Source organism: Semicossyphus pulcher, unplaced genomic scaffold (genome assembly GCF_022749685.1).
Source record: "Semicossyphus pulcher isolate SPU_LCO1_2020_fin unplaced genomic scaffold, fSemPul1.0.p SCAF_7, whole genome shotgun sequence".
NCBI classification, from domain to species: domain Eukaryota; kingdom Metazoa; phylum Chordata; class Actinopteri; order Labriformes; family Labridae; genus Semicossyphus; species Semicossyphus pulcher.
The window spans coordinates 24,463,124-24,486,964 of record NW_027211748.1 but is presented as its reverse complement, the minus strand read 5'-3'; the positions used below and the strand labels follow the sequence as shown (position 1 = coordinate 24,486,964).

At 41.8% G+C, this 23,841-nt stretch overlaps 1 protein-coding gene across 1 annotated transcript in view; it reads right to left on the bottom strand.

Annotated features, from left to right (window-relative positions):
• Window positions 1-18,663, bottom strand: part of col15a1b (collagen, type XV, alpha 1b) — a 36,138-nt gene extending 17,475 nt beyond the window's left edge. The window contains exons 1-15 of the mRNA XM_069684774.1: window positions 18,267-18,663; window positions 11,409-11,596; window positions 10,961-11,170; window positions 9,860-10,012; window positions 6,629-6,703; window positions 5,618-5,716; window positions 3,763-3,880; window positions 3,272-3,312; window positions 2,981-3,154; window positions 2,851-2,877; window positions 2,707-2,769; window positions 2,532-2,609; window positions 2,329-2,391; window positions 2,091-2,243; window positions 633-794 (exon numbers count right to left, since the gene is read on the bottom strand). Coding sequence (XP_069540875.1) covers window positions 633-794; window positions 2,091-2,243; window positions 2,329-2,391; window positions 2,532-2,609; window positions 2,707-2,769; window positions 2,851-2,877; window positions 2,981-3,154; window positions 3,272-3,312; window positions 3,763-3,880; window positions 5,618-5,716; window positions 6,629-6,703; window positions 9,860-10,012; window positions 10,961-11,170; window positions 11,409-11,596; window positions 18,267-18,663 — 2,001 coding nt within the window. The remainder of the gene's footprint in view (window positions 1-632; window positions 795-2,090; window positions 2,244-2,328; window positions 2,392-2,531; window positions 2,610-2,706; window positions 2,770-2,850; window positions 2,878-2,980; window positions 3,155-3,271; window positions 3,313-3,762; window positions 3,881-5,617; window positions 5,717-6,628; window positions 6,704-9,859; window positions 10,013-10,960; window positions 11,171-11,408; window positions 11,597-18,266) is intronic.
• Window positions 18,664-23,841: the final 5,178 nt, after the last annotated feature.

Genomic DNA, 23,841 nt, shown 5'->3' with positions numbered 1-23,841 from the left:
GTGTACATCAGCATGCCTTGGTACTTTGCATTGACTGAGAACAGGACATATACAGCAATATATAAAGAGAGAAATCACAGATCAGTTAAAAGGCAGATTTGTTTCTTTCCCATGTTGTATGTAAGAAGCAAAAAGGCGCTTAATCTTAGTCACACGGCAAGTTTGAGCTCAGTTCATTCACTTCAGCATGAAATGTGAAACGTAATGTGATGACGACAGAAAGTCAATAAACAAAAAGTATTGACAAAATAAGTTCAACAGTCAGTCAGCAGTAAAGATGGCTGCCAGAGGGATTATCAAAGAAGCAAAAAAAGCTGTGATACACACACACACACACACACACATACACACACGCAGAGCACAGCCAGCCAGGTTAAAACAGTTGAGCCAGCAATCGGGACAACATGGTTGGAGATAATATACAGTCATAAGCCTGAGGAATGGGACCATTAGTTTATCACAAGTAATTGTTTTAACAAGATAAAAGCACAACTGATATCTATTAAAATGTTATTAAATTAACATTTAATTTAGTGAATGCTTTGAGTGTTGTTTCCTCACTACTCAGGCTTTTTACTGTAAGTCTGCCTTTTACTGTTTGCTGGTTCACCAAGCAAACCAGGGTAATATACCTCGCCTGAACCCCAAGCAGACCCAAAGTCAAGCCCAGAACCAGACGCAAAACTGGGCTCAGGACTGAACCCAGAGCTGAAACCAGAGCCGAGGTCTGAGGACAACCCTGAGCTCACACCTGAACCATCAGGCCCAGAACCACTAAACCAATCGTCAAACATCTGAAACAGAGTGGAGAGGAGTGGAGCGGGAGGTGGTAAAAGAAGAATGAGGAGGGGGGCAGCACAAGGAGGTGAGGAGGAGGAATGGAATGAGGGTAAATAATGAAACAAAAAGGTAACAAATGGGAACAGAGGTAAAGAGGGGATAAAAGACAGACTGGTCATCGGACATGACACACACAAACACTGATCTCTACATATGATTAATAAAAACAGAAACACAAACTAAACGTGAAAAAACATCAAACTAAATCTGGAAAGAAACATAATTTTATAATAGACTAAAGGGTAGAAAAGACAACGATAACAAACAGACAAATACATAAACATACGTAAGTTAAAGGAAAAGGCAAAGTATTCATACGTAAAGAAAACGTGTGTCTTCGTGAGGTCGGTTCAGTATTTATGGCTATAAAATACTGAGTTATAAACTTTACAAGTGAAACTGTAGTAATTGTAACCTGTAGCCTCACTAGTAAAGCAACACGACACAAGAGGGAGAGCTGTTGTACTCAATATCAGTACGGCTGTGATTCAGTCAAACACAATCTCTGATCCCATCAGCTATAGTCTGAGGACGATGTAGCCTCTGGGGACGAAGGTGAACATTCCGAGTGTGTAACCAGCGGTTAGCGATAAACGACTTCCAGTCAAGACTTACTTTTCAGTGTGCTGCATTATTTACAGAAAAAAAAAAATGTTTTCTTGTGATTTACTTTAATTAACGGGTCTCACCTTTGCCAAAATTTCAACATCATGATGCAGATTTGTAAGAAGTAAAAATGAAGCTTTGTCAGGTCTGTCCTCAAGAGGAGAAGAAAACTACTTTTAAAATGCTCGTTTGTTTCTGATGCATTCCAGGAAGTCGTGAAATCTGAACGCTAAACGGCTTTCGTGAGACCGCATCAAGGGAATTTATCTCAAGTTAAATTTTTGATCTTGAACAGATCATGATGCTAAATCGTCAGGTGATGCTGATGGGAGCCCGGATGTCATTACAGCGCATTACGTTCTGCCTGCTTGCTCTCCACACGGACTGTTTTTCCTGCATACGCTGCAGCCTGCTGATACGTGATTGGTCAATATTACTTGGACTACAAGCATAGTTCAAATGCGAACCAGAACACTTGCCTTCCTGGAAATCCACGTCCAGGATGAAGTCAAACATAATCACATCCGTGCTGATATTCAGGACAACAGCACGACCTTGAGCGTGATATCAGGTATGAAAATCATATTTGCAAAAAACTATATCTGAAAGTTTAACTCTGTTTGTCTTTCATCAGAATAACTCACTGGTATTCCCGTTTTTCCTGGAAGCCCGTCTCTGCCGGGGGGACCGGGTGGTCCGGCATGTCCTGGAAAGATCCCGTCAGCTGTGCCAGAGGACGAGAGGTTGGGTCCAGGGGGACCAGGAGGTCCTGGAGGACCCGGTTGACCAGGAGGACCCTGGTGGAAACATTCTCTTTTTATTTTTCCTCTGCGTGAATAAATCTGTGAGACAATGCCATCCCTCTGTGCAGACTTCTCTTACCCTGATGAGTTCGGTGTCACTGTCCAGGTCTTCAAACCCAGAACCCAGGGCATCTGCTCCATACTGTAACACAGATTAACACAGTCCAACACAGACATGTCTGTAGCCCTTGTCCTTCCTGCACACTTTAAACTCCAGTTTCATTTACTTCATCATTAAAAAAACAAAACACCATAAGTGAAACTATAAGCTGTGACACTCACAGGAACACTGCGTGATCTGGGGGGCCCAGGGGGCCCAGGGAGGCCGGGAGGGCCTGGCATGCCAACTCCTGGGTCTCCCTGTTGACCAGAAAAACAAAAGGAGAGAGGTGACAGTCCATTCGGTGCCGTACGATAAAAGTGACGCGTTTTTAAAACAAATTGTCTTCTGCCGTACCTTCTCTCCTCTAGCTCCAGCTTCTCCATCCAGTCCTGGAAATCCCTGCGTGCCTCTCTGGCCCTGCTCACAAAAACACAGCGGACATGTGATTTAAAGCAGATTAAAGAAGACAGAGGATAAGTGGAGAGATAAATAACTTACTGGATCTCCTTTATCACCCTTGCTTCCCTGTGAAGTGAGACAGGTTTAGCATTAGTACTAAATCTTATGAACTCGGGTTTATAAAGTTTTGGCAACACACACGCTCCATGTCTCTTCGGCCCACACACACCTGCTGTCCATCTCTCCCTGGCTGTCCTGGGGATCCAGGGGTTCCAGGAGGTCCTTGGGTCCCTCTCGGACCAGGCTGAGCTTGTCCAGGTCGAGGGGTGGGGCCCGGGGGACCAGGTGGGCCTCTGGGTCCAGGATCTCCACGTGCTCCTTTCAACCCAAGCCTGGTGTGACCCTGGAAATTCAAATGTAACTCTCTCATCATTTGTGTGTTTGATAATAAGCTGCTGTTGTGCAGAATGTTTAGATATTTCATAAAAAGTGAAATAAAGTAAAGGAGAGAAGAACTTACATCTCCTGATCTCTCCCCTGGCTCCTCTGCCCGGTGTGGCCCTGTACACAGGATATGACATCATCAACAGGTTTAACATCAGATTTTAAGGCAAAACTCGATATACCGTTCCTTGTCTCCTTTCCCATACATTCATAATGATTCATGATCTTTAAATATCACTTAAGATATGAGCTGAGGGGCACCTCATCGTGCCATCTTGCCCAGATCAAACTGGTCACACGCCTGCCTCTCTAAGCCTAAGAGCCTCCATTGCCCCTCAAGAAATGGCAAATAAAGCATAAGATACAAATCTGTAGTAGGAATGATTTATATTTAACTTGAAGTAAAACAGCTTCTTCAAATATCAAATGGTGTAAGTTCAGTGCAGTGTTTTTTTTTACCAAGCAGTTAAAAAAACATGACCAGATTGATTAAAAAAAAAAGGTTCAAATGATCTGCTCAAAAAAGAAAGACAAACATGAATATTGTGCATTGGGATTCATTCTGACCACTTATCAGCATCCCGTCAGTGGCCTCTGTCGGTGTCTGGCGACCGGAGTACTCATCCAGCTCCACCTCCGGAGCCTCAGTGGGCGGAGCTCGGACTGGAACGCTGTCCGCATCCTCCTATAACATGTCAGGAAAGAGAGCAGGGCCTACAAATTAAGTTTATTTTCCCCCTGGGAGGCAGGTTTTACAGATCAAATATTATATTAGGGCTCATGAACACCTGTAAATTTCAGCCAGACATCTGAGCTGGATGACAAAACAAGAAGTATAAGCATCAAAATATTTGTAATAATCTGGACGACTTCCATATAAATAAATGTCTGTTAAGTCTCTATCCATTGCCGAATGAGGTAACACAATGGTGATTGAGCCTATGGCCCACTGATGAAAGCCTTTGCATTTGCAGTATTACAGACTGGGTGTCTGGTGCGATTATCGCAGAAAAAATCACAAGCGGCGCCAAGTTAGTGACGCGTTTTCCCTCAGCCAGCAGTGGTTGGTCTGCCAGAGAGGGTAGGCGGAGCTAAGCGGCTGCTTTTCCGCTGTCTGCAAGTGTTGCGAGTAAACAGTAATCTACTATGGCTGAACAAACAAAGAAAAGATGGATGACTACAGATACAACTTCAAAAATAAGTGAAAATCCAAAGAAAAAGAAACAAATTGGACGCTCAGATGAAGCAAACAGTCTGAAAAGGAAAGCGACCGTCAGCGAGGAAAATCAAGAGTTACAACCGGAGCCAACCGTGGACGTCACACATGCAACACTGTCTGGATATCTGGGAAGTGTGCTCACGAAATTACCGTTTATTGCCATAGGTGCCGCCAAAGAGAACGAAACTGAGATCTTCGAGATTACTACTTTAATTAAAAGTACTCATTATGTGTCATCCTAGCTTTAATGCTACAGCTGATAAATATGGGGCTATTTTTTATTTATTTTCATATATTTAATATATTATTTTACACACTGCAGGGCAGCTTGCTGTGAGCCTTATTGATGTAATAATATCATCATTAATTCATTGATATATTCTGTGTTCAAATATCAAATATGCAAAGTTACCAATACACAGAACCCGTCACATTAACGTAGTCATCTCATAAGCAAAGTAAGATGTTTGCTTATAAGAAGTAGTCGACTTATTTTCTTTCATCTAAGCCTCTATAGCAAGTGTAATGGAAACTTGTGTGAGCGGAAACTCTCTGAATAACACGTTGATATATCACACAGTTAAAGAGCACATGTTGTACAAGTGAAATTGAAAATGCTGAATCAATTCACTCAAGCAGGATTTGAGAGAAAATATGAATTAATTAGACTGTCAGAGAAATGTAGACACTGGTGCTGATGAGAGTCACCGGACCAAACAAGAAAGCAACCATCATGATTTTAACATCTGGCATCAGTTATTCAGCTTCAGAGGGACAGTTCACTTTGAAGTTCAAAGTAAATGCTGATTATGGGATGTTTGGGGTCAGACTGACTTCCTGGTTGAGGGAGAAAAAGAGATGGCACCGGAACAGAGAAAAATGTTCACAAGGAGTGATGTTTTAGGGTCTTGATGACTGGAAGGGGGGTGAGCATCATTTACAGCAGAAGACAAAACAAGCAGACGCACATTTTAGCGCACTCATTTACACCCACACATTTATAATCAGAATGGTTCTCTTGTTACCTTGTCACCTCTCAAACTCTTTTCTTGCAGTTGTTGTTCAAACTTTCAGCTCATTGTTTTACAATCAAGTGGAGATCCATAACTTTCCAAACATGTTGAATATTCCGTGCATCATTTCACAGAAATGAGGTATGTTTTATTTGATTAAATATTGCAGCTAAACATCCCGCCGACCTACCCGTGCTGTGCCGTGTTGTCTCTCCTTTGTGTTTTTCATCGTTTCCTCTTCTGACTCTCTGTCATCCAGAGCATCATCTCCACTGGTGTATCCAGAGGCCTTCATTAAACACACAGTATGTGTAGGTTTTAGTAAGGTGGTCAATGAAAGGTAGTGTCACACAGTTTTCAGGGTTAAAGATGAATTGCATAACTATATAACCAAAGCCATTGAATTAAAACATCTATTTCAAATGTCCTCTCCTGAAATCCAGTAGAAATAAGTAATCATATAATGTATAAAATACGTCGTATAACACTTACAGAGGACAGGACAAAGTTTTCACATTACTGCTTAACCAGTCAGGTAGGTAAAAGGCACCACAAAATAAAATCCTCTTGGTCCTGATGGTCAGTGAGTCAGTTTGACCACTAGAGGGCGTTGTTGATTCATATGTAAGTTCTTTGTACAGAAACTAATACTGGCAGAGCACAACAGTGTTCAGGAACAGGACCATGCCTCCCTCACTAACTCACATCACCTGTGTCTCATTAGTTCTCACACCCCTTCTCACCCCACCTTACCTCGACCCCTTCTCATCTCACCTCACCTCGACCACCTCTCTTCCCACCTTACCTCAACCCCCTCTCATCCCACCTTACTTCGAACCCCTCTCTTCCCACCTTACCTCGACTCCCTCTCTTCAAACCTTACCTCGACCCCCTCTCATCCCACCTTACTTCGACCCCCTCTCTTCCCACATTACCTCGACTCCCTCTCTTCAAACCTTACCTCGACCCCCTCTCATCCCACCTTACCTCGACCCCCTCTCATCCCACCTTACCTCGACCCCTTCTCTTCCCACCTTGCCTCGACCCCCTCTCTTCCCACCTTACCTCGAGCCCCTCTCTTCCCACCTTACCTCGACCCCTTCTCATCCCACCTTACCTTGACCCTTTAGCATACTCCATATAAACTAATTTTTAGACCGTACAATGAGCTGCTCTTGTTAGTGAAGTGTGTGTTTCTCACATATGGATCGTCGTCTTCACACTGCTCCTCAGCTGCTCTGGGATCGTCTATTATCACCAGCTGCTGGATGGATCCCTGCAGAGAGAGAGAGAGAGAGAGAGAGAGAGTGAGAGAGAGAGAGAGAGAGAGAGAGAGAGAGAGAGAGAGAGAGAATTAGGCGACACTCTTTTAAAACTCACACATCTTAATCTTGATATTCTTAATGAATGAAAAATGTGTTTATATATATGAACATAGTAAAGACAACCAGTGCGGGGTGTGATGACTGATGGAATCATGTTTTTCTTTGTACATTAATAAACTATTTACCATTGCTACTATACATTCACTCCGTTAGAAACCTTCCTAACCAAAAAGCACTATTGGACCGTGAATGGTTTGCAGTTTAAAGGACTCTCTAAATGTCTTGTCAGTTAAAGTTTTCATCTTGTTTATTGTTTTATTAGGAGTTTCCTTGCAAATTAAGTCTACTTTTTCTGGATAGTAGTGTTTAGCAATCGCTTCTGTAAAGTGTGGCTGATTGTGTATCCTCTCTCTCTCTGAACAGAGGGGCAACACACACACAATGAATGAATGCTTGCTGAGACCAGATTTCCAGAGAAGTTCACAAAACACTCAAACTATTGACATAATATGAATATGTAGATCTATTTTTTTTTAAAAGAGCAGAGATGTGAATTCCTTTGGTCAACTTTCACATCGTTTACAACATTCAAACCTATGCTGATTAAAAAGGGCCCCATGCCATGACTGCTCTCCTTTGAAGCCCGATACAACAAACCAAGGACACACATATACACGCATATACACACATATACACACACAAACAAAAACACACAGAGTGACCCAGATCTTTCTGCCCAGAGCCTGCTGCTGAGCATGCACATATTCGCTCGTCATGCTTCAGATAACCCGTTCACAAAGTCAGGCTACAGTGAACAAAGCAGAATGAAGAGGGAAGAGCTGCGTCCGCTCACCGCGGCAATAACAAATCCTCACTCACTTGTTCGACCTGATTACAGCAGCACACTCCAAGGCCCGACTGAAGCCCTCGATGTAACCACAACTAAGCCTTGTTGACATCCCTAACTTCCTCATCTGGCATCAACTTACTCCCTCATCTATCCCTCCCCTCCACGTCTCACCTCCCGTCTCTTCTTCCCTTTTAACCTCCTCTACTCTTCCCTCTCGTCCTCCTTCCTCTCCGTCTCTGATCTTCTTAGTTTCATACTGTACAGTCTATAACAGAGGCAGCTCAGGAAGAACTACAAGAGGTGGTCAGGACATGTTGACCTTGTGTTCTGATGCAGGCTGTGTTAGAGAGAGATAAGACATGTATAGCCAGCGATCAAACTTCACTTTCAGTAAGCATGTGCTTCAGTTAGAGAAAAGGAAAGAAGAAGAAAAAGAAGATGTCTTACTGTTCAGCAAAGCACTTGGGTTTTAACGGAATCAGTGCCACATCAAAGTATAACTGCTACAGTTGTTATTGTTTGTTTATTGAGATAAAAAAATGAATGTCAACAACTGTTTACAATGCTATACTTTTTGACATATCTATCAGAGTGCATTTACTCTCGTTGTAGCATTTCCATGCCTACAAGCCCAAAAATTCAATATGACTTTAGGGAAAAACATTTATATGCCACTTTTTTTAATGCAAAACTACGGAAGCCCTAAGTGGACCAGTGTTCATTTTGGCAGCTATTTTATTTTAGTCTTTAGACGAAACTTCTTATTAGTTTTAGTCACATTTAAGTCAATTTTACCCTTCATAGTTTTAGTCTAGTTTTAGTCGACAGAAACTCAAAACATTTTAGTCCTGTTTCAGTCACTTTTAGTGAGAAAATATGACCCCCCCCTCAGTTTGCTTCAGATAAAATTAAGACTTTAAATTTCAGCAGATCATCCATACAGTAAAAGAACGCTGAGGACACAGCATCTAAAGATCACTTCTCATTGAAACAGTCTGACTGAAGCAGACAGCCGATGATCGCTCCTTTGTGAGCGGAAGAAGCATCAAATGATATAAAACTCTGTTAGCGCACACAGAGCCTGAAGCAGAAAGCCTGAGTTAACCTGTTCTCTCTCGGGATACCCAGTTACAGGAATTAATTGCTTGTATATTGACAGACAGATTAGACACACAGTGGGGGAAAATATGCATCTTTAATGTCCGACAGCGCACCACTAACATTTTAGTCCCGTCCCGTCTCGTTAAAGCTCCTGTGAGGAACTTTTGATTTTGGCGCCCCCTGTCGACAAAGCCGTACCTCTTTGTCCTGTTCATGCTTAAGTGGTGGTCTTCAAAACAAAAAGTCTCATACTGCTTTCTTTAATAATCATATGTATCACTCACTTTAAATTTTTGCTCTGGAAAATGTAAACAAAGACAGCGTGCAGTTTATCGCTTCGTCTAACACCTACCCCCCGCCAGCGGTTTCAGGCATTAAAAATAACTATATAGAAATAATCAATCTTGACGCTGATGGTCTGGTTTGCTTTTGTAGAGTCATCAGGATTCATTTCAGTCTGTTTCATAACAAGCGAAAAACTCCTCACATGGAGCTTTAACGAAAACAAAACATACTGTACGCGTCATCAGAGTTTTTATGATCAAAGATCTATTTTTAGCTCGTAAACGTCTCGTCTTCATCATGAAAAAAAGATCACTGACAAACATTTTTCGTCATTATTTTTGTTAACGAAATTAACACTGAAGCAGACATGCATCCATTCATTTATTTACCTCGTTTTCCCGTGATAACAAGTAAATTGTTAGTTGTTTTCTCAAGATCTTGACATTCACATGCAGCCTGTTTTGGTAGCTTACATCATTTTCCTCCTTAAAGAGCCTGAATAGAACTTGCTTGGAAACATTGTCTACAGGGTTTTTTATTGTTCTCAGAGGAAATGGTGAGAATTTTGTGCTAGCTTATTGTCAAAACTTGAATTCTTTCAGTGCACTGAATGGTGGGAAGTTTCCAGAGGAGACAGACTGAGGGCAAACTTCATTTCAGCTCTTTTACATGCTAATCAGAGGCCAGCACACACAGCCATATACCTACGCACACACACAGAGACACACACGGACAAATGTCATACTGAGACCAACCGCTCAGACAAACTGCACACTGATATTGACACAGGCAGACAGCCTTGTACTTTTTGCTCTTTCCGATGAGAACAAACTCAGGGTCACATTTCCATTCAGGGGATTTGTTCACTTACCACAAACTTGTCCAGCCCCGTGCTTCCTGCGTTCGCTACGAAAACACCAGAATTGTGTGAGAAGGTGAGTCTGTCCGGCCTCCGATGGAAAGTAGTCCTCTCGGCCTCTCCGCAGTCCATGTAGAGACGCACCTCATCCTGCTCCACCACCACCTGACAGACAAATCAAAGGCACCAGTTTAATGCAGGTTTTATCATTGAATCTTTCACCAGTGTCAATATGTTAACTTATTCGATGAAATATTATAATATAATAAAGAAAATATTAATTTCTTATTACTGCAGTTTGGAAAATTGAAACCTGTTCAAACATTTTTTATTTAACAAAATATACTAAACGTCTCAAACTGTTGAATACAAATATGTTTCAATTGTAATAATCCATCCATCATCTATTCCGCTTATCCTGTTCAGGGTCGATGGGGGCTGGAGCCTATCCCAGCTGTCATTGGGTCAGAGGTTACACCCTGGACTGATCGCCAGTCAATCACAGGGCTCACACATAGAGACAGACAACCTCACATTCACTCCTAAAGGCAATTTTAGAGTCACCAATGAACCTTTCATGTCTTTCATGTTGGGTCTCAAAATAATACAAAAAAATAATAATACAAAAAAAGAGCGCGGTCTAGACCTGCTGTTTTTGTAAAGTGTGTTGAGATAACTTTGGTTGTGATTTGGCGCTACACAAATAAAATTTGATTGATTGACTGTGGGAGGAAGCCGGAGGAACCGGAGGGAGCTGGGGAGAATTGTGTGCACGAGGAGAACATGCAAACTACGTCTGAACTGAGATTCCAGTGATCAGCAAACTTCTAGCTGTAAGGCGACAGCGCTAACCACTGCACCACCGTGCAGCCCTATTCTAATAATGTCGTAACTGAAAAACGTTTACTGATTAAGATTGATTACAGTAAAATAAATCTGATGAGCTTTCATACTTTTGCACTTTCGGTGTCAATACAAATAATAAAATTAATGCAAAATAGAATTTTTGTAACTGAGGAGGAGCTTAAAAGATTCATAAAAAATCTGTTTCAGTGCTCCACATCTCTGTAATCCTATAATTTGACATATAATATCTACAGTTCAAATGCTCACCGTGAATCGTGTCCACGTGTTGGTCATATCTGGGACACTGAAGGCAGCAGCTTTGTGGCTGTGAGACGCTTCCTCTCTGTCAGTGTAGTACAGTAAGATGCTCTGGAGGCCCCCGCGCACTGGAGTCAGGGCCAAACCCAGCTCCACCACCTTCTGACGGGCATCTGTGATGGCAAAGAGCACGCCTCCTCTCTGGGTGTCCGGACGCATCTGGAGTGAGGATGAGGCAAAACACATCTCATTAAAGCTTCTTGCTTAGATTAGGACCACAAAGACTTGGTATATCATTAACGTGGTGGTGACATAAAGTAGCCTTAGCAGACCATCTCACAGTAAAACATAGTTAATGGTTATCGCTTATTGTTCCAGTTCGATAGTGTCTATTGACCACTGTATTTAAAACCCAAATGAGAAGCATGAAGACGTTATAAAAGGCTAAAGGATTTACCGTGACGATGATGGCAAAATCCCTGTAGAATGCACCCGGCACGAAGGTCTTGGTGAGCCGGCCGATGTTGGCTTCAGGCCCAAAGTTGTAGGCAGGAAACCCCTCATAGCCAGGAGAGAAGGAGACGGAGGGAGGGAGGGGGACGCCAATTAACTCGGTCAGGTCCAGATGACCTCCTGAGCCTCGTTCTGACAGAGACAGAGAGACAATTTAAAAATTAGTGCATGGAAACAGAGATGTGGAGACAGGTTGAAAATGTTGCCCCTTCCATTTCTTTATGACGTGATGTGTTAGGTCGATGATATAGACCTTATAAAAGAAGACAGCCACCATAAGATCACCCACAGGTTTGATGACCCCTTTTGAAACTTTGGCAATGTTGTTTTTCTGGAACCAGAAATGACCACATTTGGATGATAGGTTGGATACACGTTGTTACATCTCTATCCTGCCTTACAGGTTGAGTAGGTAGCAACTTGTTGCGGGTTGCAATGTCCTAAAGCACACCCTGCCTTCTGGTCAATGTTACTCTGAATTGGACTATAATTTACCAAATGAACATCATGATGTATCGAGGAAGGCTTGAAACTAGTGATTGAGACCGTAAAGTCATTTGGCAAATGTTTGCTGAGGAAATAAATCAACTGAGAGGAAGAAGACATTTTCCCATCTGGTTTCATACAGTCAGATGTCTGTTTGAAACCTGTGGAGTCTCCCCCTGTTGGCCATTAGAAAGAACGCAGGTTTATCACATGTTCACATTGGCTTCACTTTTAAAACAGGCTTCATTCACCTGTTATTTTCAGTTGTGGTTGAACCACATGTTTTAAGTTATAAAATTGCCCGAGGCTCCTCTGCTGTGTGGAGTTCCACAGGGTTCAGTCCTTGGACCTCCATTTAAATCCTGATAAAACTGAAATACTTTAAGTTGGACCTGATGACTTCATCACAGCAGTTGGACAGTTTACTGGCCCACTTCAATCGAATATCAAACCTACCGCTAAGAATCTCAGAATTTTTTCTTTTGACCATCAGGTCACTGAGCTCGTCCAGTCCTGTTTCCTGCAGCTAAGAAATATTACAAAAATCAGATCAATACTCTCTTCTTCTGATCGCGAGCGATTAATTCTCTCTTTTATTTTCTCCCACCTAGATTATTGTAATTCCCTTTACACGTGCCTCTGCCAAGCATCCCTCAATCGTTTACAGTTAGTTCAAAATGCAGCTGCCAGATTATTAACTAGAACCAGTCGTCCGTCCCATATCTCCCCTGTTCTTACATCCCTCCATTGGCTTCCTGTAAAATTCAGAATAAACTATATCCTGTTAATTACATACTGTATAAATCACTGCATGTCCTCGCCCCAAGTTACATTTCAGATCATCTAGGCTAACCTCGGCCTTCTATCAAAGGTGATCGCGCATTTGCTGTTTTAGCCCTGATACCTCTAGAGTCATCTTCCACAATCCATCAAATCTTCTGAATCTTTTTCAGAACAGTTTCAAGAACTTGCTTAAGACTCATTTGCATAGACAAGCCTTCTTGTTGCTCTCCATCTCTGTCTTGCTTTTAAGTTTGTTTTCGTTTGGCTTATTTCTTTTTTGCCTTGTTTGATTTTGTGATTTTTGCCTTTTGTGTTTTTTTGTTTGTTATTTTTATTCCTGTGTTTGTGAAGCACTTTGTAACCTGGTGTTTTAAAAAGTGCTCTATAAATAAGAGCTATACTTACAGGAGAGGCACAGTTGATGTTTAAAAGAAAAAGACATGTAGCATACAACATGTTTTTGGAATATTTATAAGCCTAGCATCTCTCTGGGTAACCGACTGGTGTCCGTTTCATTGACCTAAAGTTCAACTCACAGAAAACACAAATTTTTCTCATTGCTTGTTATGCAATGAAACTTATCACTGATACTGCAAACTTTTTTAACTTGAGGTAACTTCACTGGTACATAAACTTGTAAATAAACCTTACTTCTGCACAGAAGCTGTTCCTGCAGATGTCTGAGGATGTGTGCTGCTGGTTCAAAGAACACATTAGAGAGAGGAAGAGATGTACCAGAATCATACTGACATGGCTTTAATTTGACCTGATGAGATCCACGCTTGGCTGCTCTGCCTCGCATGGACATAATCCTCCGAAACAGAAATGCACACACAATGGCTGATAATTAGAGTATTTAGTGTGTACGTGAAGGGATTGGCTTCACATTCCCGTGACTCGCCCAACTATGGAGCCGTCTCCCGTAGAGAAAAAGTCTCACCTCAGCATTCCTGCAGGGCTCAACCCTGCTACATATATATCTGTCATGCACATACACACATAACACAAAGATAAATATGCATTTGCATGCACTGCACACACACACACATTTCACCCGCGGGAACACACTTAAACCCAAGACCGGACCAGACAGTCCAACGTTTGGGGGTCTCTAATTCATCAGTCTGACCAACTGGAAGCCATCCTGATTAGAGGGTTTAAGTAGCACATGTGTGTGTGCGGGGCGTGCTCCTGTGCACCGCTTTACCCACCCATTTACACATTTATTGTAGCAAACACAGGTGGTGAGGTGGGCATTCAAGATGTGCAATAACCCATACAAACACAAACAAACACACCAAAGACCTCACACCTCCAGTCCAGATGTGAGGTCATTAGTGCTCTGTAATGACTGAACACAACACACAAACGCTGCTCTGAGAGAGATGATGCTACAACCAGTGGGCAGAAAACTTGACATTTCTCAACAGTTTTGGTGAGTCAGAAGAATACACACTGATGGAATTGATTCAGTTACAATCTTGTTTACATAATTATCAAATTAATTTTGAGGAGAAACAGCTCTAGCGTCATTTAGTGAAATGCCAAAAGTTAAGGCCTCTTTAGCTCTTTGTTTCTGGCAAACAACCCTGATCTCATCAAAGATGTTTTCACACTGCTAACTGCTAAAAGAGCAGTTACTGCAGAAAAGCTGAAATTGAGTAACGCTTTCATTTTATCATTTAGAGACACATAATTCTACAAAGACAAAGAGAAGACTCAGCCAAATATCTGCTGTTAGCTTACAATATAAATAATGAATATCATTTTTATGTTAGGCCAACTTAAAAGTAGTTAATCACACTCATATGTAATAAAAGTAATTTTTCAAAAATTGATATTAGAGGAATCAACTTATGGTAAAGCTGTGATAGACAATGTAGCTTTGTTAGCTTAATTGCTTAGTTAGCTGCGTCAATCCCACCTCAACAGCTAAACTAACTTTATCCGGATTTGTTGGTTAAACTGTGCAGGTTGACCGGTTTGGCTTTTAGCTGTGTTTAAATTAATTGTGTATTTAACTTGCTGTTTTGTCTCTTTTGTTAGCATACATACTGTAGTTTAAATGACTCGGAATCATGGAGATTGCTCACGTCCATATTTATTTATATCAGGACTTAACGAACAGGCTAACGCCAACAATGTCATAACGAGATCGCGTTAATTTACAAATCTCTCGAGACTCAGGCCAGTTACGGCAACACTGTAGGGTCAGAACAGTAAAACAGTGCAGCGGTCTACACAATTTGTCTACACATACTATGTTTTGAAATGTTAAAACAACACAAATGAAAAGCAGCGGCAGGAGTACAAAGGCTAATTCAACCATAAGATGAGTTTGCTAGAAAGCTAGCTAGCTTGTAAACATAGCAGAGAATTTTGGACCTCAAGAGTCACTTCAAGAGCAGACCAAAGCTTACAGGAGCGTGAACATTAGACTTACATTCATCAGGTGTCCAGAAACTCAACTCCAAGCTAATAGCCTACTACTTTTGCTCTGTGTACGATGGATGTGTCAAAAGGCTACTGCACAAGTTACCATATCAACTTTGAAAGGTGCTATTAAGTTTTGTGTTTAAAACGTATTTCTGCTGCCCCCTAGCGACAAAATAAATGTAAGAATTTTTAAAACATATTTGCCTTTGTTAGACTTTGTTAGAGTTTTTGCTTTGCTAAAAGTGGCTTAAAGGTGGTTCAGTAAACTTCATAGTGTCTTATTTTTATGTTTGTTAAATCTTATGTCTTTTTCTGAGATAGGCCTTAATGTAGTGGATTTAAACATAATATTTCCTCGTAAAATAAAGTGGACTTACACGTGTACACACATACGCACACACTTAGGACTGTACAAATAAGTATGCCAGGAAGGTCTATGGTTTAATCCCATTCTAATGACAACATGTGATACAGATTTAAGAGCAGATCTAAGACCTCATTTCATTGTAATCAAAGATGAGTTCACACAAATGTCTTATACAAACATCTTGATTAAATATTTCTGATGTTTCCATTATTTTAGAATTGATTCAAAACTCCTTCAGTCTGTAAATCCTTCATCTATCAACTTATTCTACAGACTATCAAGACAGGTTTCAAACCAGTCAGCCAATATAACAATATATCAGTCATTAAATAATTTGCTTTTGTGTCGTCAGTCAATCATTAAATCAAACAGTGTGCCATTCATTCATTCACTCAACCGTTTGCATGACATTTTTCCACCCTAGCTCCCTCCTCCTGAAGCTAATCCTCGTCATGTTGGCCACATGGATGCTTGATCAGCTTATAAAACCAAAATTAACAACCCCCTAAGCGTCGCCACGTATAAACTTTTAAACCTCGACCCTGCTCTGCCATACAAAAGCTTCCAGCTGCTTAGCTCGCTCTCTGTTGATTTCCACGGCTCGCAAAGATTTGAGGCCGAGCACATCAGGGTACGACTGTGTCACATACCAGCACGCTACAGACATAACAAGAGCTACTGTTCTGATTGTTGAGCTGCACTGGGACAGGATAACATTTGATACATCAGATGTGAATTAAAAGATAAGTTAGTGTAAGTAAGAAACTTAAAACCATGAACATTTATAAATATTTATTTTGTAACCTATTGAACCAATTGCAGGCAATCAGAAAGTAGTAGAGTTAAAGTTCTGCCTTCTCAGTTTCCCTGAAAAAACATGTTGAATTTTCCAATATATTCGATGATCCGCCATTGCGATGTTGCAACTCTCTCTCTCTACAGCTGTGAAAGTACCATCACTCGATCACTCAGTCAGTTACTCAGTCAGTTACTCAGTCACATACAGACTCATGTGTAGGCCTGACCCTGGCGGGCTGGGTGTCTTGTTTTAAAGTACACAAATCAATATCTTCATGTCAAAAAAGGTTGATTACTGTCACTGCGAAAAGAGTTGCTATGACAACACTGAGAACTACCTTCTGACTCTGCAACTCCACATTCTTTTACAGAGTATTTAGCATCTTTTAGCTCACTGGTTTTATGGCACACAACGTTATTGTTTTGGTTCACTCTCACTGCTGTTTTGAGTCTAGTTTTAGCGACAACATGCTGTATTTTTTTAAATAAAAAGCTCTCATAAACCCATCGTCAACAACCTGCCAAACACCAAACAGCAGATTCGTAAGCCGTGTGAAGGATGCGGTCTATGAAGGATAAGCCATTGGTAGCCTGCGTAGACGCTGAAGCTGAACTAAAATGAGATGGTCTCGTCTACTGAGAATTTCCTGTTTGTATCACCAGCTGTTCCTAACCTTACCCTTGCATCACCTAATGCCGCTCCTGTCGCCTAGCAACAGGTAGCTAGTGGGCTAACTAGCTATCATATCATACGTCACGTAACCCTCCTGTTGTATTTGGGTCAAATCTGACCGATTTACAACTTTCATCATAAATATTGTGTTTTACATTTGATTGCCTCAAGGCCTCCACACGAGGCAGTTGGGGATATAGAGTTCCTGATCTCCACCTTCATTGGATTTTGAGTGGTCTAGTCAACTTTGTAACACCTGTGGTGTTCCTGGTCAAAAATGATCGCCATAGGAAATTAATGGGTAACACTTGATTATGTTCATCCATCAGATGGAAAACATCCCCATACACATCCACACATCAGCGCACTCCCCCACGTGAACCACACGCTATTATTTTAAAGATAATTTGAAGTTTGAATTTGTATCACTAGCTATTCGAAGTGTGTTCCTCTGCCATTTAAGAGTCCGCCATCTTGTTTGAATTGGCCGCGCAATGAATCTCGAGATACGTAAGCCACGAAGGATGCACCCGATGGATCCTTCGTGGCCCGGGAAAAGGAGGACGCGTTTGTCTGCCGCATCTGGAGGAGCCTTCGATATGGGACAGCCTTCGATGCGCCGCTGTGGCACAATCAGCCTTCAAATACATCCAGCCCCTGAATGGGATGCAGCTAAAGTTAGCAGTTAGCATGTTAACATTACATTTATTTAATGTTAATAATGTAGCATAGTGAAGATAAAGAGCCACATATTTCCCTCAGAAGCTGGTGGAGGCCAAAAGTCTGAGAAAAAAAGTATGTTGGGATTACATTTGTCAAGTGGACACACACACAAGGCCAGATCACTGATAATGTTGTTATGTGTCTGGATGTATAAAGAGAACAATTTCGCTGTATTGACCTGATAATGGCGTTTCTACAACTTTGTTTCTGCGGCATACATACATTAATGCAAATTAACTTAATATTGGTATTGAACGGTCTTATCCAGTTGGCCATGTAGATTTTATTGTAAAACATTTAATTGTTTACATCAAAGTACTTAACTTTCTGGTTTAACTGTGACATTTTTTCACAAGCCAAAAGCTTCAGGTGTAATCGCTATGAAAATCTAATCTCTCTAATCGGTAATTCTTAATGTGAAGCAACTGCAACCCACTCTGAGCTGCAAATCTGCCCTAAAGAGAGCGTGGGAAAGAGATCTAAATATAAGTCATATTTAAAATGCCTCTTCTCTTCATCATCTCTGCAAAACTCACCATTCTTCCAGTGTTTAAGAGGTTTGTTTTGGGCCCTGGTTTTGGTGCCTCCACTGGCGTGCTCCTCTGGAGAAAACGTCCCAGGTTCTGCCGTGCTGTGGCCAAACACTAACACTGCCGGGTGGGCTGTCGGGGCCAGCAATGACCTCTCTGCCTGAGTGAAACCCTCCAGAGCTCCCTCTGTTACCCCGTCCTCATTTACCAACCACCCTGCCGTCCCTGGGGTGTCAGAAGGACCCGTTGAAGTGATGGGTGGAGAGGTGATGGATGGAGGGCTGGAGGTAGGAGAAGATCTGGAGCTAGTTTTAGGGTTGGCCCAGATGAAACTCCACCACTGGGCTCGTACGGAAGAGGAGAGGAGGAAGAGGAGAGCAAGAGAGAGGCGAAGGGCTCCCATCCTCTTACATGAATTATCTGCAGCTTTGCAATGCTACACACGTGCACACAGGCATAAAGGTAAGACACAGTGCTGAATCTCCAGCTAGGGAAGGGTGCACTCAGCACTACTTGCAGTGTGCAGAAGTAAAACTCCGTAATCCAGGAGATCCAGTGGCCCCAAAAATATTCAAGACGCGACCTTTCAACTCCTCCCTGTCCCTCTCCTTCCCTCTCGTTATCTCCTCCCTTTCTCGCTCCGTCTCTTGCTCTGTTTGTAACTCCCTGACATCTCTCTCTTTTTTCCCTTCTCCCTCCCCTCCTCTCTCCCTGTGTAATTACCGACTCCCCCTCCTCTGGCTCTCCACAACATAGCAGACTTGATTTTCTCTCCCTTTTCCTCTCAGACAGGCAGATTAGAGAGTTAGTTAGTTCACTACTCCTTCCTCCTCCTCCCTTCCTCCTCCTCCCATCTGTGTGTGTGTGTGTGTGTGTGTGCGCTCTCTGGATCATGCTTGTGGCCTCTCGGCCTACCCCTCACACCACATGTTAAAGTGTGTTAATATTACACACGCAAGATAAGGTGCATCATTCCCTCAATGCTGCAAGCGCAAAGCCCTTTTTCTCCTCGTTTTTTAAAGCATCACAACTTCTTCACAGGGACATGATTCCCTGATTCACGAGCCATGATTAATAAGCCAATATCTTTGCATTAAACCATTCATATATTACTCTTTGATGATGATAAGACTTGTAGAGAGATATCAATATAAAAGCCCAATAAATTTGTCCGGAAAACTTTGTGCAGGCATCAGCAGGGAGGTTTCTTTATAAGGACATGTACAAGGAGTGTAAAGCATTCCTCCCTTTACTCCTTTGGGATAACTTTTTTAGATGCATGAGTGTGCAAAAAAAGTAACATGACAGGAATAACCTGAACAGAGCACAAGGAGATTGTCACTGATTGTAAGTTTATCTGAACCAAAAGCTCTGTCGCCTCACAGCTAGAAGGTTCCTAGTCGAATCCCAGTCAGGGTGTACCCCGCCTCTCGCCCCATGACAGCAGGGATAGGCTCCATTATAGATAATGATGGATATTAATGGTAAGTTGGACTGCAAATATATATAGCACCATTCTAGTCTTGTACACACTCTATGCGCTTACACTATACATCAGCATTACGTCTTTCACACACGCTTCATACACTAATTAAAAGAGCAATTCTTTCCTCTTTCCTGTAGAGGTGCTTTATATCTAAAAGCCAATCTGTGCTCATTAAAATGGAAACAAATTTAACAATACTGGACTATATAAAAAAAACTACACTAAACTATACAAAGTTGAATGGAAGCATTTATTAAGTGTGAACGTTCTCTCTGCTGCAGCTCACTGATCAGGGAGAGAGAGAGAGAGAGAGAGAGAGAGGGAGAGAGGCCCCATGTTGTTGATGACAAAGAGATGCCTGTTCTGTTGTATGCTGCTTCTCTAAATGTTTGCTGAGGTCCAAGATGAGGGTGCTGCTGTCTGTCATTGGGTGGAGGTTTTAACAGAGTTTAACATGCAGGGGGGCGTGGCCAGACTATGCATGTTTTGATGTGTGCACCATCCTCTTAAAGCAGATCAAAATGCAACCTGAGCTAAACACAGCTAAATGACCCAACATCAATCAATCAATCAATCAAATTTTATTTGTATAGCGCCAAATCATAACCAGGGTTATCTCGAGACACTTTACAGAAAGAGCAGGTCTAGACCGACTCTTTGTTAAGTTATTTAAAGAGAGGCCCAACATCAATCCACCATGAGTAGCACTTAGCAATTCGGCACATTGGCAAGGAAAAACTTCCTTTTAACAGGCAGAAACCTCGAGCAGAACCAGACTCATGTTGAACAGCCATCTGCCTCGACTGGATGGGCCGAAAATGGGATAGAAGGAGATGCAGGATAGAGACAGGCAAAGAGAGCAACAACAACATATGTTCTTGTTACCACAACAACATATGTCCTTGTTACATGAACAACAACAGACACATACTTATGGTTACAATGCCAATAATAGTGGTAGACTAGGGTGAAGATTGGAGATTGAAGATTGCGCGAGTTTATGGTTGTGAGGATGCAAAGATTGTGACATCAGAACAACCCATCTCTATCGCCCCCTGCTGACTGCTGTATAGCTCATTAAGCCCACCTCCTCCATGTTATCAGATGGGACTCACTCAAACTATAATTCAGTGTCATCATTGCAAGATGGCCGCGCCTATCACAGGGGCTATTTTGACATCAATTTCATACAAAGAGAGCAGATGGAGACGAAACTGTAGCAGCTAAATGAAATTCAGCCATGATTCATTGTATCACTTACCCAAGTGCTTACTGTGACATGTCAAAATGTCTACTGTGACAGAGACACATGTGAAAGCTGATCAAGATGAACATAAAACATGTTTAAAAAGGGGAAAAAATTAGTTTCATTATGTGACATTTAGTACAGTGTCATGTTAAAGGGTTGCTCATAAAACTTAACTCACCCAGCACTTAAATTCAGATACTCAAAGTTTACAGTTTTATATACATTTATTTTGAAAACCTAAAGAAATGTAAATCAAAAATCTGAAGAGATATTGCATATCCATTTTCATGTTTCATGGTTAAAGGTCATCGTCAATTAAGGCTAAATCATGTCACCCATTAAAATGATACGTGACATCCAATCCCATGCAGCATCACAAGTTCTTGACTTGCTGTTTCGAATCCGTTGTAGCGAAACAAAACCACCACAGAGATTCAATCAGAGTATCACACACAATGAAGGTACGACACGCTATCCGCACTGCGATGGACGTGGTCACTGGGTTTGTACATTCTGAGCGTGGGCAGTGTGAGAGCAGGAAGAGCAGACATGGCCCACTTTTCAGCTGCACACACATTGCTTTGTTTGGTAGTTGCCCTATAAAGAATAATCAGGACCAAATCTAAGTCTATGATACTCAAGATAAAACAGCTAACTTCCTCTCCTGGGGCCTGCCCTGCTGGTCAGCAGTAACACAAACAGTTGTGGGAGAAAAGGGGCGGGGCGGTCTCTAATGGAGCAAATGATAGGTTTAAGATTTAAAGAGGGGAAGAGGGAGGGAACTCCCCACCCCCAGAGGCAGAAGCTTGATTAGTCATGGATTAGCCATGATGGGGGGGCTTGGAATGGGATGGGGTGAGGATGGGTCAGAGGGGGTCAAGAGGAGAAATCCTGCATGTCATACCAACACACACAAACACACAGCATCCTATGAACTGTACAATCACTGACCCTCCACTGGGCCCTCTTAAGCTGTTGTTATCTTTGGGGGGGGCTTTCGCTGTATAACGGTAAGCAATTATAGAGATTGTATCTTTGGATGAAATGTCTTTAAAGACTTATTCATGATTTTTTTTGACCACTTGGGGGCAGCAGAGCACGGTGTTAACATCACAGTAACATATTATCACCTTATAAAATAAGATAAAATAGAACTTCATTCCAGATTGAGTCAGATTGAGTTAAATAACAACTCAAATATAAGTGAAATATACAATATCAAGTGTACATGAGTTAAATGCAAAGAGACAGTGCAGGGGGCTGGAGCCTATCCCAGTTGTCATTGTCATTGCCGCCAGTCAATCACAGAGCTGACACATAGAAACCTTTCACACTCACATTCACACCTACAGACAATTTTTAGAGTCACCAATGAACCTAACGAGCGTCTTTGGACTGTGGGAGGAAGCCGGAGTACCCGGAGGGAACCCACGCATGCACGGGGAGAACATGCAAACTCCACACAGAAAGGCCCACTACGTCTGAACCAGGATTCAAACTAGTAACCTTTTTGCAATGAGACGACAGCGCTATAATATAATAACTGCACATGATATTGAAAAAAAAAATCAACTTGTAATCGCAAGTTTGTTGGCACACAGAGGTTTATACTGATCTTAAGCATCTTAGTGCTACACTATGTCGGCAACAAGCTAGTCACTAGTTTGTCTGTTTTTTCAACAGAATCATTAAAGCTTTGTTTTGATCAATGCAGCTTTGGCAAGAGCATTATCCCCGTTGGAACGAATCTATCAGAGTGTCTTGGATGTCAGGCTGCAGGGGAGGCAGAACGTCAGGGTCAGAAAAACAGACAGAGGTCACGATAATGTTACCTTCTAAAGTCAGATCACATTCGGCGGTATGAATAAACTGTAAGGACTTAAGGGATCATTAACATGGCCTCCATCAGGCAGCACGTTGTCAACAAATAACAAAAAGAAAATGGCCACTTCATGTGCAGCAGCTGTGGAAAAGCTGCCACATTCTTATGAGTATTTTCAGACCCTCTTTTTCTTATAAAGGGTGACCCCGTTTAGGGCCTCTGGATTCCAGGAAGAGTAACCCCTTCACCCCTCACCTCTCGCTCTCTTCCCGCTCTACCTAGCAACCGCCCAAACAATAAACTCTAATTGGTTTACTGTCACTGCCAATCGCACGGGCATCATGTGAATTTATTCGCAAAAATAACCTTTTTTTTAAGCGGCTCGAGGAGACAGAAAGGAAGTCACAGGACAGACGACATGTGACCATATGACATATATTCCTTTATACCTAATATTGGGACTATGTGAAACAGTTGCTTGATGTTTTAGACACTGTGACATCTGGCTTAATGGAAATAAAACGAATGTCATACTTGTGGAATAATGTCAGTATGGTATTCAGTAATATAATTTCATAGCAGCTTATCACCTTTTGTTTGTAACTTTAGAACAGGAACAACAGAGACACAAGTTAGGAGAGGACACAAATTCAGGGAGAAAAGGAGCTTTGTGCATACTGTCACTCTGGCACCACCTAGTGGTCATAAAGAATAGTTCAACCCAAACAGCCTGTGGTTTAACTTCAGTTCTTTCACATTACAGTGATAGTAACCAACAAATCAAAGTCAGTTATAAACACAGTAACAGTTTTAAGTTCCATGTAGGAAAAACATTCATTTTCCAGACTATTTGCTTTTAATTTTAATGACCCACTCCAGTGAAAATCAAGTGTTTAACTTTGTAAACATCTCCATGTGGTGTTCTTCATGTGCTACAAGACATATCAGGGACAACATCAGCAGTCATCTCCATGGCTGGGCCTGTCTGCTTTTAAACTGCAGTGTACCAAGGACAGGCTGAACA